Below are 20,596 nucleotides of genomic sequence, written 5' to 3'. Positions count from 1 at the left end.
TAATCGTCACTCCTGTTGCACAGTCTTACCACGATTGAGCGCAGCCATGATAGATATAAGTCTTTTTATACGTATCTCCAGTTTTCTCCCTAACTCTTCTTTTTTACTTCAACGATTCTTCTAGGTGCTCTTCGTTCGAGAAGAACTTTTCTATTCGGGATTGCGCGATTTTCGCCGCGGTACAAACTCAAATAAGAAGAGCAAAAGAAGTTCGAACTTCACAAATAAACAGCACGTGCAGAGTTTCTCTCGGCCGTACGTTGGTGAAGATCGCGCCGAACTGAAGCAAAGCGAACGAACGCAGAAGTACATAAACTGCGGGGGTTTTCTAGAGGCGGTGAGTCACTTTGGCTCGTGGCCAATGGGAGAATTTGTGGATGCTACTCGTATGCATATACTCGCGACGCGCAACCACCGTGGGTCAAGCCGACGACCCTGAGGCAGAACGAACACTCTCGCACCCTCTCAAAGAGAGCGTCTTGTCATAATGGCTAACTCGACCAGAAAAAGTATCGCATGATACATCGAAATGTGAAGAAAAAATCACTTTTCTGATTACTTTCATAAACTTCACAATAAGAGGCTCATCAGACATAATTTGAATCAAAAACTTCTGACACAAAAGAATCGACACAGATGGGATTACAAAAGAATCGAAGTACAGATGGGATCCCGAACAAATTGGAGTCGCAAGATTGTTCCTTTTGTTCCGTCTTGAAATCGTCTTGAAGTTTATCGATTTGCTCTACTTGTAGCGCAGGTTTTTAAAGAAAGAAGATGCAAAAGACGACTCATGCGCGCTTTGACAGTAAGCTTCAAGGAAATCGGAGTGACTTTTGCGTTTGAATATTCGGTGTATGCACACCACCGCTACACCGAAATGAGTCACCGACCTTTATGACACGTAAAAACATTTTCTATTATTAAATACAACAGTATTTGAATGTTTGTTATCGTATAATTTACATTAATAAAATTATTTAACAGCACTTGTGTTTACAAATTTATGAAAAATAATAATAATAACATTATTATTCACCAATAATGAGATAAAATATATTATTAATTCGTGTATTATAGTAATATTAAAATAATAATTATTATTTTACCATCTCATATATAAAGTAAACATATTTTATACATAATTAAATAATTAATCATAAACTCATCTGAGCAAAAATATATAATTTCGACAATATTAAGTTTTTTTACATATATAAAATAAAAAATCAATAATTATAGAATAGAAGAGTATACAACAAAAACAAAAAATAGACATTATTTCTTTTTTAATGAACTCCGACGCGACGACGTCATAAAATTATCGGTATATAAATGTCCGAAATATCTATGACTCGTAAAATGCACATGACTCTACAGCAAAAACTATAATATCTTACAGCAATATAAATGATTTATATCAAATCATATTATCAAAATGAACCGTTTCCGAATATGTAAATGCATTATAGTGCGCGAGATCAATGTCCTTATTCGACAAATATTGATTTACTGCGTTACGCGTATCTGCTCCCATGAAATAAACATATGCATTAAAACCACGTATTACGTTTGATACAATTGAAGAGAAAATCTTACACAATTCGATAATAATTATAAATGTTTCACATAAAATTTTTTTTAATGCAAGTAATATAATTTTTAGTGTATTTGAGAGACTTTACATCTTACTGTTTTTACCACTAAAATAATACTTTTAGTTTTTTCACTATTAAAAGAATATTTTTTATAGAGAGAGAAGAGCTTTTGATTATTTTTTTTTAATATGTAATTCTTAAGAATAACTGTTTTTTTGCTGCATACAAAACTGTGCGTGTCAACCGTTTCAAGTAATAAGAAGTTTATTTTAAGAAGATACTTCTAATCTCTTTTTTCATCGCTTTCGTTTGGGTAACAAATACGGCAAAAAAAAAAACAATTAGCGAAATAGGGTCCTGCTTCGAACGATCCGCAGATTACGAGGAGACCGCATCCTTGTTTTATTTAATGTGCGGATGTCGGCGGGAAGTGAGGATTACTCATACACTGGCCGTAAGCCAATTCTGCACGAGACGCGACTCATTAAGTCGCTGTCGCAGCCAATATATCGCACTCAAGCGCCGCCGCTCGTTGTTCTCGTGTAGTAGCAACCTACAATACGGCGCGATAAGGCTTGTCATCTCTCACGAGAATTCAGAACTACGACATTGTAAAATGTGAAATGTGTCTCTACACGATTCTGGCGCGTCTTTCTCTTTTTTTCTCTCTTTTTCTCTCTATATCAACCGAAATTAGTTCACAAAACATAAAAATAAAAAATAAACTGGCAATAAAACAGTCGCGAATAAACATATTACATTTTTGTGCAACATTGTGCAACGTTGTCAATATTATTATAATAAATATATAATCCAATTCCCGCGGCTAAAGTAATTTTCAATGCTGTAGTTGACAGGAAAATATAAAATATATATATCATAATAATTTTCTGCTATACTGTCACAAACCGAATGCATCATCTTCGTGTAGTTACAGCATCAGAATCTACAATTCTGAGCAAAAATTATCTCAAAATGCTGCTAATTTTGATTTCGTACACAACAAATGCAGTAATTCTTCTTATCTCTGATTTCATTGGAGAATAATAATCTTTCTTCTACTTCTTGACAATTTCAATCGATACGATATTTGAAAATCCTCAAAAAGCAACTCACATCAACTGCCACGATTCTCAGACGCGAATGAAGACAAGTTTTGCGCGTGTAGGCTCACAAGAAAAATTCAATTTCTCGAAAATTATAATCAGTTTGAAGCAATCATGAGATTACCTTTCATGGATGTCACCTGGTGTGAGCCATAGTTCTTCACGCATGAGAACAGAAACAGGAACGACCTCGACCTTCGACGTCCCGACCGCGGACGACGACGGATCGGCGATCGTGCGACAGATTGCCAATCGTTTACGAAAAATCGACACGTCAATTGTCGCGAGATCGGTTTCGCGCGATGCACCGTCGCGGATGCACGTGGTTTCGCGGAGGCGAATTTCGGGGTCATAACAAAACGACGACCTCGCCGGCCGGTTGCACGGCCATCTTGCTACTCCTATCAGTCTTTCTTGCTCTCTCTTTCTCTCTCTTCTCTTTCTCTTCTACCCCCCGTCTTCCACCCTCTCTTTCGCGCTTTCACCCTTTCTCTTTCCCTCTCTCTTGAAATACCGACGGATACCGACAGACACCGACGCATCTGCAGTTAATCGATATCTTGCCCTCTCCCTGTGAGTATCGATAACAAAGCTACCCCGCTTACCTATTTTTACGTGAGATTTTAATTAACAGAGGCACAGAGAGGGAGGAGAAAATCGATTTCTCTCTCATTAAAGTGACATAAAAGGAATTTTGATCCGACTAAAGTTAGAAGCAAACTTGTGCAAATTTTCTGTGAAATCAAGAAATCATAATCAATAATTCAATAAATAATCAATAAATCAATTTGACAAGAAATCATAATTGTAGTTAGAATCAGAGCTTGTAGAAAATCGGTTCTATAAACACATCGTATCTCGCAAAATAGGATCTGATGAGACTTTTAATCGTAAATATGTGATAAATTATGATATGATTCAGTTACGATATAATTCATTTCATACAATAACGGAAAGAAGTTTGTTTGTTAAAGTTCTGCAATACCACGTCTTATAAAAAATGAGTAATTTTAAATAACTCAAAAAAAAAATTTTAAGGATAGTAATTTCATTTTTAGCGTGACATCCAGTGATGTTTGTCTATCAAATATGACATATCTTCACATGTTTGAAAATTACTTTTCAACGTTTCAAGTCTCGATACTTCGCAAATTTGTTCTGTTGTGTTTTATACGTACGATTCTCTGCACAACACCACAAGAGAAATTATACAAACAACTATCTATCTTAAAATTAAATTAATGTAAAATGCAAAATGCTAAGAAACAAAATTGCTACAGTGTTTCGCTACGTTATTTTTTGCACCACATGTGTTTGTTTCCTCTCGAGTTTATCAGCTGTGCTCCATTTTTTTATATTACATCCGGGAATATCATCAGCGGAGTGGTGAAAATTGAGCGCAACTCGCTATTTTCCCCGGCTGGTAACCCCGGGTTCGTAGGGGTTTGTAGGATGCTCCATTTCCGGAGGGATATTTTGGTGTCCGTCGGTAAAGCTAGATGTACGAGGGTAAGAAACGCGCGCGCGAGGTCATAGAAACGGGTCGACTCTCTCTCGACGTCGTCGGTAAAAGAACACCAGTGCACGGTATAGAATGAGGGTAAACAACCCCGAGGAGAGAGAGAGAGAGAATATGAGGATGATAAGATGGAACCTTTCCAAAGGATACGCCGCGCGAAATGTGTCATTCATTTCATCTAGGTGGAGCGAGGATTAGCTCGCGTGTGGAAGGTATATGAAAATATCGTAGACAAGTCTGTATAGCGCGCTATTACGTAAGATTCACGCGGGAGACGCGAAACTCCAAATGTTATCTGGACGAAATAAAAACCTCGAGACTTTCCTTACGGTTCATTTACAGCACACGCTCGATATACAATTTGTAGATTTCAGTTAAAAAAAAAAAAAAGAAGAAGAAAAACATCCACGCGATAACGTGAAATTTGCGCGCTTACCTTGTCCTCCGCTTCATCCGCCCTGCCCTCCGCTTCCAACACCCGCTGCTCGAGCTCGGAGAGCTGAAACACAAAAAGCGGGATCATTTTAGCGATACGTCGCTTCGCGTAAGATTGATAGCATTTCTCGAGATAAACGATCGCTTTTAACCCGTAAATTATTCCACTTCGCTACTCCACGTAAAGTATTACGTTGTCATTATGGAATGCGTACACATTTTTCTCCCTTTCTCTGCTATTTGCTCATTATTTGCCCGTTATTATTAGATTAATAGTAGCAAGTCTCGGCTACATAAACGACTCGCCGTTTGCATACATGAATAATAATTAGATGAATTATTATTCGCACATACCGTTTCTTCGCATCTCCGATTGCATAATAAGGGTCTCGATCAAGAACTTCTTTAATATTTTGCTAACGGAGATTCGCTTGTTATCATCAAATATCTAGCGAGGTAATATCGACGATGTAGCAGTTTGATGTCATCTAATTTTGCGAAAGTTTCGTCAAACTTAAGTCCATGTAGGCGTATACCGCGTGTGTTGGTTCAATGATGATTTAATTTAATGAAGCTGACCCGCGTGCGGGGACCGCATCAGCGCTTCGAGATTGTGAATACATACGAAGATCATCAATAACAATTTTATTCGAAAATCGCACGAGATATATATATCACGATTCGCGATTTTGTAACAATTCCGTTTACATCGTTGTTGAAACTGCATTCGTCTATCGAACTGCATCTCTGGGAGCCGCGTGTCATTGCTCTTCTCTTCTTCTTAGCGATACAATCTTTATGTTTTTGCGCGATACCTCTGCCAGCTAGCCGTGATACCAACAAGTAGTAACGAGTGATCATCAGTTCCGCCGCAATAACGAGAGCAGCCGGCGAATATAAAGAATCCGTGTTTCTCCTTCGCTTGCTCGTACGAATAAAGCAGCCGTGTAGCGATCTCTTTTTCGAGGAAGATGGATCGGCAGAAAGAGAGGAAGAGGAGGAGGAGGAACAGAAGGAGGAGATGCGAGTTGCAGCGCGAGGCGAAGAGCGAAGGGAACCAGGATCTCATCAAGGGGGGCGCAGTTAGCAGCATCTGGCGTCGCCAGAGAAAAGAAAAAAGCATGAAGGGCGCGAGAGACGAAAGGGAGAGAAGAGAGTGTGGAGCGCGAGGCTGAAGTGAAACGTAGAAACGTTTCCTCCTAATGCGGAGAAGAGAAAACAGTTTCTCGGCACGTTACGCCGCTCTCACGACACGCCGCGCTGCCAGAAAGGGAAATCCGCGGCGCGCAAAAGAGGGTGGTGAAACGGACGGCCCGGAAGGAGAACGACTGGTACATTAAGCCGCAGAAGGGAATATACGTCGCTTCTCTCTGGGATCTTTCAAACTGTCGTCAGTAGGTGAAATTCCGCTTTTTGCGACACCGAGATGACACCGGTACGTGTCACCGACTGAACTAATCCGCGAAATTTCGGATGTAGCATGTGCGCAATATCCGTGACTCATATGTATTCCTTCCGCACGTGTTTCCCTCATCTCGCGTTTCTCTCTTGACATAACTTTTAGAATACGGAAACTTAACTGTCGCGCACACAAACACACACACACATGTATATTTTTATTCCTAATTATAAGATCTATTTGATTTTTCACAGCTACAGAAACAATCTTAGGAAATGATGGGACAATAATCGAGAATGTTTCCAGTCATCGTACAGATAAAAATATATATTCGCGAATATGATGTATAAAAAAAAGGTAAGAGACAATATTTTTTTTTTTTTTTTTTTTTTTTATAGTCAACTAGGTTTCCCATAATTTGTCGAGGCTCCGTGCATAAAGCACAAAGGGAGCGAAAGCAGCGGGACGATAACACACCCTTTTCACGTTTCGATCGTCGGAAGATCCTGCGCGCGCGCGCTGCCGGGACGTCGTCGCGAGGATTGGCTCGTTAATGTTATCGGTGGCTCGCGTGACGCGGAGCATAGAAGTCCGGTACTTTTTTGAATTTCGTTCGCTTTGTGCGCGGAAAATTTATGACCGACTCCCGATGCTGTCGCGTGCGGCGGACAGAATCACGGAAAGTACCTCAGGGAGAGAAACGAGGCGGTGCGGAAAAAAAAAACGGCAATCCGGTTTAGTTTCTTTTCCCGCGAAGGGAAAAAACACAGATGCGGAAATTATGTCCGGCCATGTGATTCATGCGCTCCTCTTTCTTGACACGCTTATAGACTGTTATTAAATATATCGTTACATATAAATATATATCTACATAGGTATATGTGACATTATATTTTTCACACTGGCGCGCCCCCCTACTAATCTCTAAAGCCAGAATTTGACTTTGTAATTGTTTGTCGAAACATTTCTTGTTTTTCTTTACTTTTGTTTATTTTTTTGCACTAATGTGAAGTGAATTTCTCCAAAATTGAAAAAAATACATTGTTTACGTTAATTTTTGCACTTGTTAATTTTTTTATTTGCATCTCCAAGATATCGAAAAAAGTGCACGTTGTAAAAGTAACATTTTTATTCTCACAAGCAACGAGAAATGTGTCGTTTCCACGACAGTAAACGGATCGATCATTAAGTTTTTCGATTGTAGGTTTAATTTATTTCTCTGTTGCGGAAAGATTCCGCTATATATATCGAATACTCGGGCTTTGGTCTCAGCACGAGCGAGTAGTAATAGCCGGCGGAATTAGCTCAACGAGGACAAAAATGTATAACCGTTAGCACCTCGTACGTTAACGTTTCTTCTTCTGCGGTGAGTGCACACGACCCTTATTTATAACGAAATCCCGGGGTCGAAAAGCCGGATCGCTCTCCCGCGTGCCTTGTATATTAACTACGTCAACCCCAGAAAAGGGGTACGAGAACGTACGGACGGTCTCACCGCGAGGGTCATGAACGAGGGAAGAGAATTACGTCGATACGTACGCAGTACGACGAGATTTCCCGATGATCCACATCTCGTGGTATTTAACCCTTATTTAGTTGTCTATTAATATTAATAACAGACATGACGAATAAGCCGTCGTAACGTCGCGCTTATGTTAATCGCCACGGTCGCTTTTGCATTTGTAAGCCTGCGGCTGTCAGTGAATAATAAGATAATTTGCAATGCTAATGCTAGTACGTACTAATAACATAAATACTAAAAACATGAAATAGATGTAGTTTTTCAACCCATAAAACTAGACATAATATCCATGAAATTTAAGTAAAATCTTGTCAAATGATCTTGATTATAATTTAAGATACGATGTATTTTTATTATACAATTATATAATTTATATAATTTTTCTCTATCACAATAATAGAAAAAATATGAATTACATAATATTAAATGTAGAGAGAAAATAATCTTCTAATCTTTTTTTTTAATAATAAAACAGCCTGTATAAAGCACGTATTTTTTTTAAACCGCACAGTGATTGCATTCAGCAGACAAATCCGCGTTCTCCATTTGCAAGGCTCAAGCCAAATGGTCAAGGAAACCAACGGGATATCATCTTCGGCCGTTTGGCCGAGCTAATTCTCGTATCTCTTTATTATCGCGGTCGTAACGTCGCTGCCGCCCGTCATCGTCACGTAACATTGTCGCGCGCGCGTTGGTGCGATCACCGTTATCGTTATTGCACCCGCTGGTGCATCCAGCTCGCAAGAGCGGAACGTGCGCCTACGTGTCCAATTTCCAGTGCAATCCTTGTAACTGCGACATTTATTCGCGAGACGACCGATATAGAAGTTTTGCCAACCGCTATTCGCACGTGCTTGATGTTCTATGTGTATCACAGAATAATTCGGCCTTTTTTTTTTTTTTAGAAAAGTGCGCTAGCTTTAAGCGCATCAGTCCGCGTCTTATAGCTGGTTATGTTTGTTATATTCGTAACGTCGGTTTTAATTTCACATATGCCTGTGTGTGATGTAATTTGACAAATGTGACAAGAAATTGTACACATAACAAAACCGTTTCCGTTGACTATCCAAATTTCGAAAGGAAGTTTATTTGTTTGTCAAATTACTTAACGTGTCAAATTGCTTAAGTCTTTGAATTAGAAAGTTATTGTTTTTCCGACATTACACGGCGTCGAGATCGTTTTGATAGAGTGTAAAGTTAAAAGGATCCCATTCGACAGTACTTGAACTGAGTGTTTACAAGCCGGGAGGTACGCAGTCATAAAATACCCGGAGAACACTGACTTGGAGACGCAGATGCTTTGAAACTTGTTTGATGTGTGCAGTAACAGAGGCAGAACCTGAACCACCTTAAGACTACTACTTTCTCCCTCAATTGATGACAAGAGAGGGAAGGAAAAAAAAGTTGAAGAGTGTCGGAGGAAAGTAAGTGCGGGGGAGCATCCTGAAAATGACAGAACGATCAAAGAATATGACTCAGGATCGGATCTCTTCTGGCACAAACATCATGAACGCATAAAAAAAAAAACGCGAACGATTCACACAAACATTTTGATAGCTTCAGAAAAAAACGTTTAAAGAATAAAATAAAGTTTAAGATAAAAAAAAACTTAATTCAACGGTGTCAAAGTTGTACAATGTATGGTATAAATCAATATCGTTAAAATTATATTCGATGTACTCGCATTGCGTAAATCTCATTTAGAGACTTGAAAAAAGTCATCATTGATTTTATCATATTGAACCGGAGGACACCCCTCACTTCTTTACATAACTTGAAAAAAGATCAAGATCGAAAAAGAGTATGATTTATTTTCAGAAAACAATAGATGGGAAAAGAATAGGAAAATTGCAAGGCGATGGAAACAAACGTAACAATAACGTCGAAATCAATACATGTTATATCCACTGTGTCTATCTAGCAAATATTACATTTCGTAATATACGTACAAGTGCCCCAGTAGATGGCTTACGAGGTCAGCGAAAATCCGACCCTGAGCGCGACGGAATGACAAGCTAGGGTTACGGAACGGGAAAACGCGGGCAGAAGAGACGTTCGAGAAATCGCTTAGGGCCGAAACGATGGCCCCGGCACGAGATAAAGAAAGAAGCTAGTGCCTTGTAAAGCTCGTAACCCAGATGCGTCCCGTGTGTTTTATTGCCCTTTTACGCTCCATGGTTCAGAGGCGGGGGAGAGAAAAGAGCGCGCTTGGGTGGCGGATAGCGACTGTTCGCCGTCGTTTCTCGTGAGCGCACACATACGATCTCGGTTCTACACGAGATCGTGCCGTCGACGCTTCAGCTCTACGTCACTGGTGAGAAGTGCGGAAAAGTTTGCTGAAAGGCGCAGAAACTTCCGCCAATCGGTACATCGAGAGTTGCCGCTTTCTCCCACCTCTCCCTTTTCCACCCTTCCATTCGCGTCTTGGTCTCGACCCAGAAGATAGCGTTGAAGTTTTATCTACCCACTTAATAATATCTTGAGTAGCCCTTTAGCGTCTTTACAAATTACGTTCTGATGTAATATGTACATGCATATTTCTCGTATTTCTTTTACATAATATACAATATATCTTCAAAAAAAACTCTCTATGTAACATACCTAAAACAAATATACCATACAAAACACTCACCAATTCTCATTGCAAACTTCTATAATCGTTGATTGATGCACTAAGAATCATTTGATTTGCGGCAATTAATATTACAAGAAAATAAGCAAAAGGTTGCATTCAACAATTGCTCGAGCAAGAAAAATCTTTTCTGGTGATATATCTTTCTGTAGAAAAAAGGAAATGCACCATATAATAACGGAAGCGACATTATTTCTTCAAATATCTACGAACTATATGACACGAGATAGCGTTCACGCTATTTACATAACAAAAAATAACTAGTAAAATATCTCTCACAAATAACTCTCGTTGTCCAAAATATAAAGTAGAAAAAAAAAGGTATTCAGTTTTCTCTCTTGTTCGAGAGAATTGAATTCGGACGTGAAAATTGATTTTGACTTATCTCTCGTGACAAAGCATATTTTTTTCAATTACAACAGAAGCAGTGAGTCACACAGCTTTTGTTCTCTCTCTTTTGGCCTCCGATATATATATACCAACGAGAGAAATCCACCCCATCAACTTGTTTCTGCGTTCGACGGCCAGGATTAATATTTTTCGGCCAGCCGCGCCGGTTGGACAGGAGGGTCGATAATACGCATCCTTATACCGCAAACGGAAAGCCGCTTACCCGGTAACCGCGACCAAAAAAGCTTTCTGCCGCCCGCGCGAAGGAGCTTTCTCTCCAATCGCTCCCACGCCTTCTTTGGGAAACTTGCGAATGTCTGCTCGTGGATAAAACTGAGAGTTCTTACCCCCCCTTGCTTTTGTATATTTCTCGCTTAGTCCCTCTCTCGATACAACCTTAAGAAAGGCTTTCTTCTTCTTAAGAGAAAGATTGATTCATGCTCGGCTGCGCGTTATGAATCAGAAAACGGAACTGTGATCGGAGTTTGCACAAAAAGAAACAAAAAACCGAGATTCGTTTCTACGCGCAAGTGAATTTCAAAAGTGTTGGTCGATAATAAAGCTAAGAAAAGCTTATCATTGTTGCGAGAACATTGAAGCTTTTTTCACCATTGTGGTAAACTAAAAAGAATTATTTGATTCTCGAGTAAATAAAATGCAATAAAACTGAAACGTATAAGAGTGTATCTCGAGACGATTTTTCGCAACGTTTTGCTTGATAATACCTACCGGTGAAAAAAGAGTTCGATATTTCAAGAGTAGGGCGAGAAACCCTCTCTCTCTAACTCTTTCCAGATAGCGTGCCAATCCGCAGGCGTATCGATTGCACTCGTAGCCCTACGGGTGAATTAGGAAGAGATTGAAATTCGGTATATATCAAAGCCGCGAGAATGTCGCTCGAAGAGATCCGCGCGCGAAGAAACGCTTAATTACAAAAGTAATTACAGCAGTACACCAGCAGGCACAACAAACGGCATTATCCCGTGTGACAAACGTAATTGCACAGTAACGGAAGGACAATTAACTGCTCCATTTTCGCGGGCAAATGGCCACGCGTTAACTATGTACATACACGCATATGTAAAAACACACACACATATATATATGTATCTGACGTTATTTAAGCTTTACGTTTACGTTACCGCGCGCTACTTACCGGCATCCCGCTATGCAAATGCTGTGCTGGATTATGCATTCCGCGCGCGAGTTATAGATACATCCCGCGAGCGGAAAAGGGGTCGAGTTATTATTCCGTAACCCTTCCGCCATATCGCGAATTCATTTTGCATTATAATTCGCGAAAGATTGCGCCGGTGCCTCTGCGGGCAATACCCGCAGCGCGTCGGCTTAAATTTGCGCCTGTTGTACAGGGTGTTCCTAAATTCGCAACACGTAACGCGGCGTGAAACTGCGAGAAATTAAGTGCCTGGTGAACTTTTTTTTTTTTTTATATTGTTTCTGCCATCTCTCAGCCAAGCCGCAGTTTAATTGTGCGCGTTGTTGAGGATCGAAAATAATTCAGCTCGTAGAAAACAAACTGGGTATTTTTTATTATACGCATCGTGGCATATTGTGGGTCTGTAACGAGAGGAAACAGACGGGAGAAAGAGAGAAATAAATATGAAGATAAAAATGTCACGTCGCGTAAAATGTAAAGCTAGCTTTCCGGTAGCTTTTTATTTGACATTTATTTGTAACACTTGCGCGCGACAGCGGCTATAGAGATACAATAACAGCGGGTATATACGATATAAAGCGCGCGCTTCATGCTACGTTTACATCTGACGTTTGTTTCACGACACTTGTGTCTGACAGCAGTATATATGGGAGAACGGTAATGCTAGCATTGAAGAATTTTTCTCAGACATTGCATTACAATGAGCGGAACGTTAACGAGAGAATTAATAGAAATGTCATAAACGTCAAGTAAATTTAGCTCCCGCGGCAAGACGTGTGAATAGGAATTCTTGCAGTTGCCAAAATTGGAGGTACATTTAATTCATCCAAGATTTCGTTCGAATTCATCAAAAGATGTGTTTTACATCGTAAATTTGTGTGTGTGTGTGTGTGTGTGTATGTATTTCCAAAAGAAGAAAATCAGTTCCTGTCGTTTCTCGGAAAAAGTACAACTCGTCTACAAAATTCTTAATAAAAAAGTTTTTTTCTTAAATAAACAAAAATTTAAAAAATTAAAAAATAAATAAAAATAAAAATAAATAAACGTATAATAATCAAAATATACATATAAAGAAGTATTACATTTTTTTCTTATAAATAAAATACTTTTATAGTTAGATTTTTTAATTATATTTAGATGTAATATTTATTACATTTTTTTAGTTATGTGATTAATATAGATGTATGTATTCTTTTTAACGTATAAATATATTGATGTTGTTAATTAAGACGCGATTTCCCTTTCTAGTGTAATTAGAGAAAAGCTTACTGATTTAGCTGCTGGAAAAACTGGTTGTTTTATGTGTTCTCGTCGCTTTTTCGGACGGTTTCACCGAGGCAGCCATTAACGTGCGCCGGCTAGAGAACTCGCTTTAACCCTATCGCGACGTATACACGGACATTCACACACGTGTGACGAAGTGTGGACGCTCGCTAAGTGGTCCATTCAGCGATGCCTGACGGAATACATTACAGGAAGTCGCAGTTAAAAACCCGCTTCTCCACCAACGAAGTCTCTTTTGTCCGCGACGCTTCGCGTAATTCTTCCCTCTCTGAGGGAAATTTCGCGCTGCGTTCAGACGCGCTTCAAACAGACAAACAAATATAACGATCCGTCTTATACAGGGTGTTCTGAAAATACCTGTGCTTTTTTCAATCTTACACCCCAGTACTTATTACACACTTAGTGCATTGATCTTATATATAAAACTTGAGAAAATAAGTCTAATGACTAATTTTATCGTGGGATAATTTATCCGCGTCAAAACAAAAGCAAGATTACTACGTTACCTTGCGAAGCATCTCCTCGAGGGATTCCATGTCCAAAGCGGTGTTGTTGTTCTCAGTGTGTACGGGTTGCATCATTGACTATTTATCAATTTACTTCGAATGAGAGAGCTGCAGCACGACACGGATCGAAATTATCATCAAGTGGTCGTAAATATTGTCACTGTTTTGTCATCTTGCAATCACTGTCACCATGTCACACGACACATTACAAGTAACAATACACGTGTACGGTAATCGCGTGTAGATTGATATGTAAAGAATATGCTTGAAGTCTCTCTGATACGAATTTCTCACAAATTATTAGATATGTCTTTGATTGGAGTTTTTTTAATACGCAATGTGTACGCGATTGAAATATTTCTAAAATTATATTTGATATTGTTTTAATTTACGTACATATACATACACACATACTTCTATGTATATATATATATATATATATATTATATTTATTACTATTTATACGATGTTATCAATTTTTGTCACATGTGTTGAATCGCAAAGTAGAAGTAGGAAACGTGTTTTCCGTGAGAGAAAGGTTTGAGAAGCAGCGTGACTCCAGAGAAAGCCTTCGAAAAAGGAGACGCCGCAAAACGACAAAAAAGAGGAGCTAATCTTCAAGCGGGGGCGAAAGAGACCTGCCATCGTCACAAGGCGTCATCATCGAGGACTGTCGAGAGCGTCGCTCTCTCCATACGACTATTTTCGGACGGGGGGTATTTTTAAGCCTCGCTTTGGGAGTCCCAAAAGGCGCGATTTCTAGAAAGAAACGCGCCGTTTCCTGCCCGCCGCCTGTCGTCTCTCACGATGCAGTTTAGTCGGTGCAACACTTCACGGACAATCGGAAAAGAAAATACAAAGGGGGTGCGCGTTATCCGGGAATGCGTATAAAAACACGTTCGTGTTCGACTAATTGAGTCACGAGACGAGAACAAAAAAAATCCTATTTTTGACTTGACAATCCGCGTTTTCTAATTTGAAGAAGTTTCAAACAGCTTTCACAAAATCAAACTCTGAGATCTTATTTCACACATTGCGCAAAAAATAGTTGTATATAATAAGTATGTACCATATAAGAAAATAAGATGATAGACACTTTGAGTACATAGTCTTTTATCTCGCTTTTTTTTTACAAAAAGAAAGCAGTTTTTTTACTTGTCTCTAAAAAGCACTAAAACGTATAAAAACTCTGAATCTCAAAAAACAAACTTTTAACAAACTCGATATATCTCACTCCATGTTATTATTGACGATAAATTGTGCCTGGAGAGGTAAAAAACAAATATGTACCTACGTGTTTTTTGTGTTGTCGCGATGTAATTACAGTGGTATATATCACCGACCACGCGATTGTATCAGTAGATAATTATGGATATGCATCGCAGCCACTACGCTGGCCATTTTTTTCCGATATTGATTAGAATTATTCGCTTGGACGGTTTCTAATTTTCGCGACGAGTTGCCGCGATGGGAGAGAATCAATATTTATTTTCCCCCTTGGGTAGTAGCAATCACCGAGTCCGCCTTCATCGTATCTCCCTCGTTAAAGTTCGATTTGTTCCGATATTTGGCAAGCAAATAGACGACAGATCGCTGACAGCAACTTGCCTGTCGCGCGGTATACGCGTATCGGCACCGTGTAAAGATTTCAACGAGCATCGAAAAGGATACGGAAGTATCTCTTACACGGAAAAGTTAACCTTCCACAATTTCTAGCCGCCTGTTCTCTCGTACGGAATTCTTCCTTTTCGTTCGTGATAGGCTCGTTCAATATTGACCAGAATGCCTGCATCGTCTGTTGCGTGATAACACGTGATACGTACTATCAATAATTACACGAGTGATGAATCATGTAATTGAGTGAACGAAAATTACTAACTTCATCATCTCTCCATTCAAACCAATTGCAAGCGGTAAGAAATATGAAATCCAACATAAATAGAAAACAAATATCTATATTCGATAGACAGATATCGTTTCACATTCAATTTTTATATTATATTAGCAATTCCTTTGACAAAAAAATTGACTTCAGAATTAAAAGCAAAGTTCCGGAACGTAAACCGGTCTGTCTATACGTAAAACAAAAGTAAACACATGACTGAATAAATGAAGAAGTTGACTTAAGCCCTTTCGGGGAGACACGTTTCCCAATTAAAATGCGAGAGACTCGAATAGAGCGCGTGAACGCGCTAGACGCGCTATATAAACGCGCCTTTCAGACGCTGCCTGGCGCGCTGACGCGACATATGATTCCGATCCAACCGAGATTTTTGTTCCATTCACGAACGGCTCGTGTCTCGTTGGCTCTCCTCTCTCTCTCTTTTTATCGGGGTGACATTCGTTTGAAATCTCCGTTGTCGGCGAAACGGTTCGCGCGCTCGGTCTATATATCCCGATGACCCATGATCAAAGCTTAATTGAAAAAGAGGTTGGCCCTAAATGCCCGGCGACTGATACCACCTGGAATAGATACCACCGCGCGTCGGCTTTTACCTCCCCGTAAAGCGGATATATTGGTTAGCTTTGATCAAAGAGCGAAAAGGCCACGTAATTTTTTTTCGGTGGAATCAAGAAGCATTTTGTTCGACACGAAGCCGGCAATTAATCGGATAGAGCGGTAATAGCTTTAAATAAAAGCTCTTTAGAGTGAATTTTGAAGAAATTTAGCGCCACATAATGTTTCTGAGAATCTAAAATAACTACGAGTACTCTCGGTGTAACACACATATATTTAAAGCATAACATATACATATAAATATGATTTTTCATATTGTGAAAAGTTTAAAACTTTTTAAATTTACATAAATAAATAATTTAAATATTAAAAAAAGTTTTTTACTAGAACTTTTAAAAATAAATAACATTCTACAAACTCCGCTGATGAAAAAAAGCATGTAAGTATACTTGGAGGCTCTTTTTAATTTCTGTGATCTTTAATTTTCGTTCACCCTTATTTCCGGGATTTATCGCAAACCGGCGTTTAAAAAGGGGAAGAGATATTTATTTCGGTCGGGAAATTAGATTTTCTTGAGAACAGGCGTGAGGAACATTCGAAACAACTGGAGAAACAAACTTAACGTAATGGAGGAGTAATAAATAATGTAAGAAAACGGTAACAAGCGTCCTAAAGTAAAGACGATGACGCACGAGATTGCGACAAAATTTTCGTGCATTACGTTCTCGCAAGCGACGATCTAAAGCGGTATAAACAGATCCGGATACCCAAAACTTCACTTGTGTAACAAGTTCTTAAAAAGAACTGCACGCAACTAGGACAAACTTCTGATGAATTGCGTCACGGCAATATGAAATTGGTTTTTACAAAGAAGGATGTCTCGAAGTTAGTGGTTAAAATTTTAATGAGGCAAATCGACAAAAAACTCGAGAAAAGTCACCATTTATCGCGGTCTTTCAAGTTTGACACTTTCTGCGTATAATTATCCGCAGAAATTATACGCTCTCCTTCTTGAATTAAAATTTAGTTGAAGTTTAACTACTTTTCGCAAGAATATGAGATTTTATCATCTAATTTATCTTCCAAAGTTTGACTTTTGTGAACCAATTGACTTAACATCGTGTGCGTAGAGCTCGTATTTATACTTAATATTGTAAAATCAAATGACAATTGTGTTAAAAATTGATTTCTTTTCTTTTCATTTCCTGTTTTTCGTTCTGTATGACGTATCCGCTAATTGACATTGCCTCGACAGAAAGAAGCTGCTAATTGCGTTAACACCGTCGTTCAAACACAACTGCTTCTAGAAGGTGATTGCTTAATAATACGAAGTAGATTATAATCTGCTCCAAGAGAAGAAGATAAAACCTTTCTATTTATACTTGACACGTGATACAAAAGTGACAGTTCTATTTTTTATTATATTATCGCAATTGAATTTAATTTGCGACTGATATTTTGTGTTACGTTACTTTCACACCAATTTTCAATCAAAGATCGAATATTTTCGATATACTTATTAATATTTGAAAAGTTGCAAAAAAAATATATTAAAAATAAATGTATAAAAAACAATTTAAAATTTATATCTTTTAAAATACATCTCTAATAATTTTTTTAAATAATCTTCACGTTGTATATTTCAGACAATAACAGTGATTCATAGACAGAAAACATTTCGTGTTCTTTTGATAGTAAATAAGAACATAATCGCGTGATGACAATCAACTTAACTTCCAAACCATGTACAAGACGCCCGCACGATAATCGTGTTTATCGCACAATCTAACACGAGTATCTCTCAGCGTGTCTCAGTATTCACTTGAAGTGTACTTAAGTGCACTAATTCTTATGTCAAATTACAACAGTCGCAATGTTTCTTGGATGTAATACGTACTTTTGACCAATGAAATGAAAAAAAATAAATTGAGTCAAGATAAAAACAGTTCTCTTTAATATATTAAATTAAAAAAACTTGTATCGATTGAATAATCTTGCATCGATCAAATAATCAAACAAAGAAGAAGAAGAGGATAACGTTTAATCGCCGAGACACAATTTCAACAACCCACGCGACAATGTTATTCTTTGCTTTGTGTAATCTGTTAAATTTGCATTTCTGTATGTATTACATTATCGGAAAATACAAAAAAAAAAAAAAAAACTCATCCGTGAAACTGTGCGGATTATGTTTGCAACGCGAGTACTTATCGTGTCTCGGTTTTTAAACGTACCCTCTCTTTCGCCTTGCGCTTCGTCACTTGTGGACGCGAAATAATGCTCCGTCTACTCATCCGAAATATTGACAGACGCGAAATATCGCTCCGTGTATCTGCTATATAAACCTCCGATTCTCCCTGAATAACGTTCTTCCCCTTTACTCTTCACGGTAATTTGCATTACACATTCCGGGGTGAGATCTTTTTTGCGGTTGTCGACGGATCAATGTGACGCGTTATTATAGGATCGCGGAATTGCGGATCGCATGTCCACGACGAGAGAGAGAGGGCGAAACGTAAATCCCCGATCGCGTACCACGGACTACTGAGGGGAAGCACGTCTCTGTCGCGGTGGCACCGATGCCGGGAGTTGCGTCGAGCGCATACGTCACATGCGCGCAGCGCAGCACCGCCGCCGACGCTTCTACCACCACCACCACCATCACCACCACTACTACTACCATCACCACCACCGTCGTCGTCGTCGTTGTCGTCGTCGTCGTCGTCGACGACGAACTAGCGATGGCAGTAATACTCACATGTGACGTAGAGGAATGTGCGAGTTAAATGCCGAATCCGAGAGATTTCGGCACAAATTAAACGGCAGTCGACAAGTACGACAGATATAACTCGAGAAATTCTAAAGTTTGCGAATACGCCTCTTTTTATCTCTATATGCGAAACGATGTATTTTTCAAAGAGAAAAAATTTTTTTGTTTAATACAAACGACGATTATTTTTGACTAATTATGTATAAAAAACTATCTTGAAATTTGTATAATCGCGCTTATCTTACAACGAGCTATTTACAAATCTGTATAGCGAGGTTGTGTACGCTCTTTGTATACAACATTCGCGCAATGTATCTTTTTTTTTTTTTTTATTATGATAATATGACAGATAATATAATATATCAGAGACGGACAAACGAACAATTCTACTCTGACGTGATGATTTATGTCTATGCAAATTCGTCCCCTTCCGACAGTACGACGATTTTCGCCGCGCCCGTGTATCTTTATTGCTGTCGTTCCATCTCGCCGGTCCAAGACACGCATCCATGCCGCCGGAAGTGCTCATTAGGCGAGAAGGAACTTAACAGTCCGCGATCGTACGACGTGTCAATGGCGGACTTACACGCAGTTGCTTACGTGATGTTACGTCGCGTCACGAACGCATTCGTGATAAGATGAGAAATATATAGTCGTCGTTGTTTTCGAATGCCAGTCGCGAATTGTTCGGCCCGTAATAGTCGAAATAAGATACCATCTCCGATTGATGATTGCGCGAGATTTCCGTTTAAATTGGAATATCGGCCACGTGGTGGAGAAACGTGACTGTCGAAAATATAAGTTGTCACGCGGGGAGCTTTTAGCTTGATTAATCGATCCCGTCTAAATGAATTAACCAGGCAGCGACCGACGTCGGCATCATTATCACACGAGAGGTGCCTTTTGCACGAGCGATAGTAATGCCGAGAATTTTAGTGAAATTCCTAGTGACCGTAATAATTTCCAAGACCCTTATCGCATTACCGCGATAGCGTGAGCCACGAGTTTGAGAAAGTTCTTTACACACACACACACACACACATACACACAATGCGCCTTCGGAGCTAATCCAATAACGTACGCGATGTCCCAAACTCGCGGAATAATCTCTTCACCTTACGCGGGAAGAGGATCGCGGGGAATTACAAAGTGTAAAATTAAAATCTATTAAATCAGTTAAATATGTTTTAAGATCGAGAAAATTAGCTCTCTCTCTTGTGATCAATATAGCGTCATTTTCAAGTAGCTCTTCAACCAACTAAAGTTTCAATATTTCCGGCTCAAATAAACGTCTGGAATTACACTCGCGGTGTAAATACGTCACAGCAGCTAAATCGCTTCGCTCCGAAGGCAAAGGCGAAGGGTTCCGCGTCTGCAGGAGAAGGGCTTCCTCCTCTGCTCTCAAACCTTTTAAAGTTCGCCTAAGTGAATTTTGGTTTGGGATCCGCGACACAGACTCTCGCAGGTCAAAAGGATCTTCCTTCGTCGAGACGCAAAAGCAAGGCGCCGCACCGCCATTGCTCACAAACAAAATCAATATTTAATTTTACGGACTTTTATCGTAGTCCAAACTAGCAAGCGGTAAGGAAGAAAGGAAGAAAAAAGGAAGGAAAGAAAGGGGGCATATCTTCGAAACTCGATAAGGCTCGAGAAAATCGAGGTTGTTGGGAGTCCTTTCCGAATCGGAAACGGTCTATTCATGCGCGCATTTACAAATACGCACGACTTCCCCCGGTGTGTGCTGTAAACAGCATTTCCTCGCGATTATCTCTCTTTCACCAACCCCGGAGGAAAGTCTCG

General features: G+C 39.3%; 1 protein-coding gene across 9 annotated transcripts in view; it reads right to left on the bottom strand.

Annotated features, from left to right (window-relative positions):
* Positions 1 to 20,596, bottom strand: part of LOC109853060 (uncharacterized protein CG43867) — a 55,384-nt gene that overhangs the window by 11,626 nt on the left and 23,162 nt on the right. For 6 of the 9 annotated variants that reach the window (XM_020424776.1, XM_020424777.1, XM_020424779.1 and 3 more), the window contains one exon: positions 4,660 to 4,722. In XM_020424776.1, the coding sequence (XP_020280365.1) occupies positions 4,660 to 4,722 (63 nt within the window). Of the gene's footprint in view, positions 1 to 29; positions 273 to 2,828; positions 2,959 to 4,659; positions 4,723 to 13,568; positions 13,929 to 18,260; positions 18,552 to 20,596 lie in introns of those variants that run through there. The other 3 variants (XM_020424782.1, XM_020424785.1, XM_020424783.1) reach the window with 3 other exon arrangements.

Source organism: Pseudomyrmex gracilis, unplaced genomic scaffold (assembly GCF_002006095.1).
Source record: "Pseudomyrmex gracilis isolate BER0280 unplaced genomic scaffold, ASM200609v1 scaffold_42, whole genome shotgun sequence".
Lineage (NCBI taxonomy): Eukaryota > Metazoa > Arthropoda > Insecta > Hymenoptera > Formicidae > Pseudomyrmex > Pseudomyrmex gracilis.
This window is presented reverse-complemented; position numbering and strand designations above follow the sequence as displayed.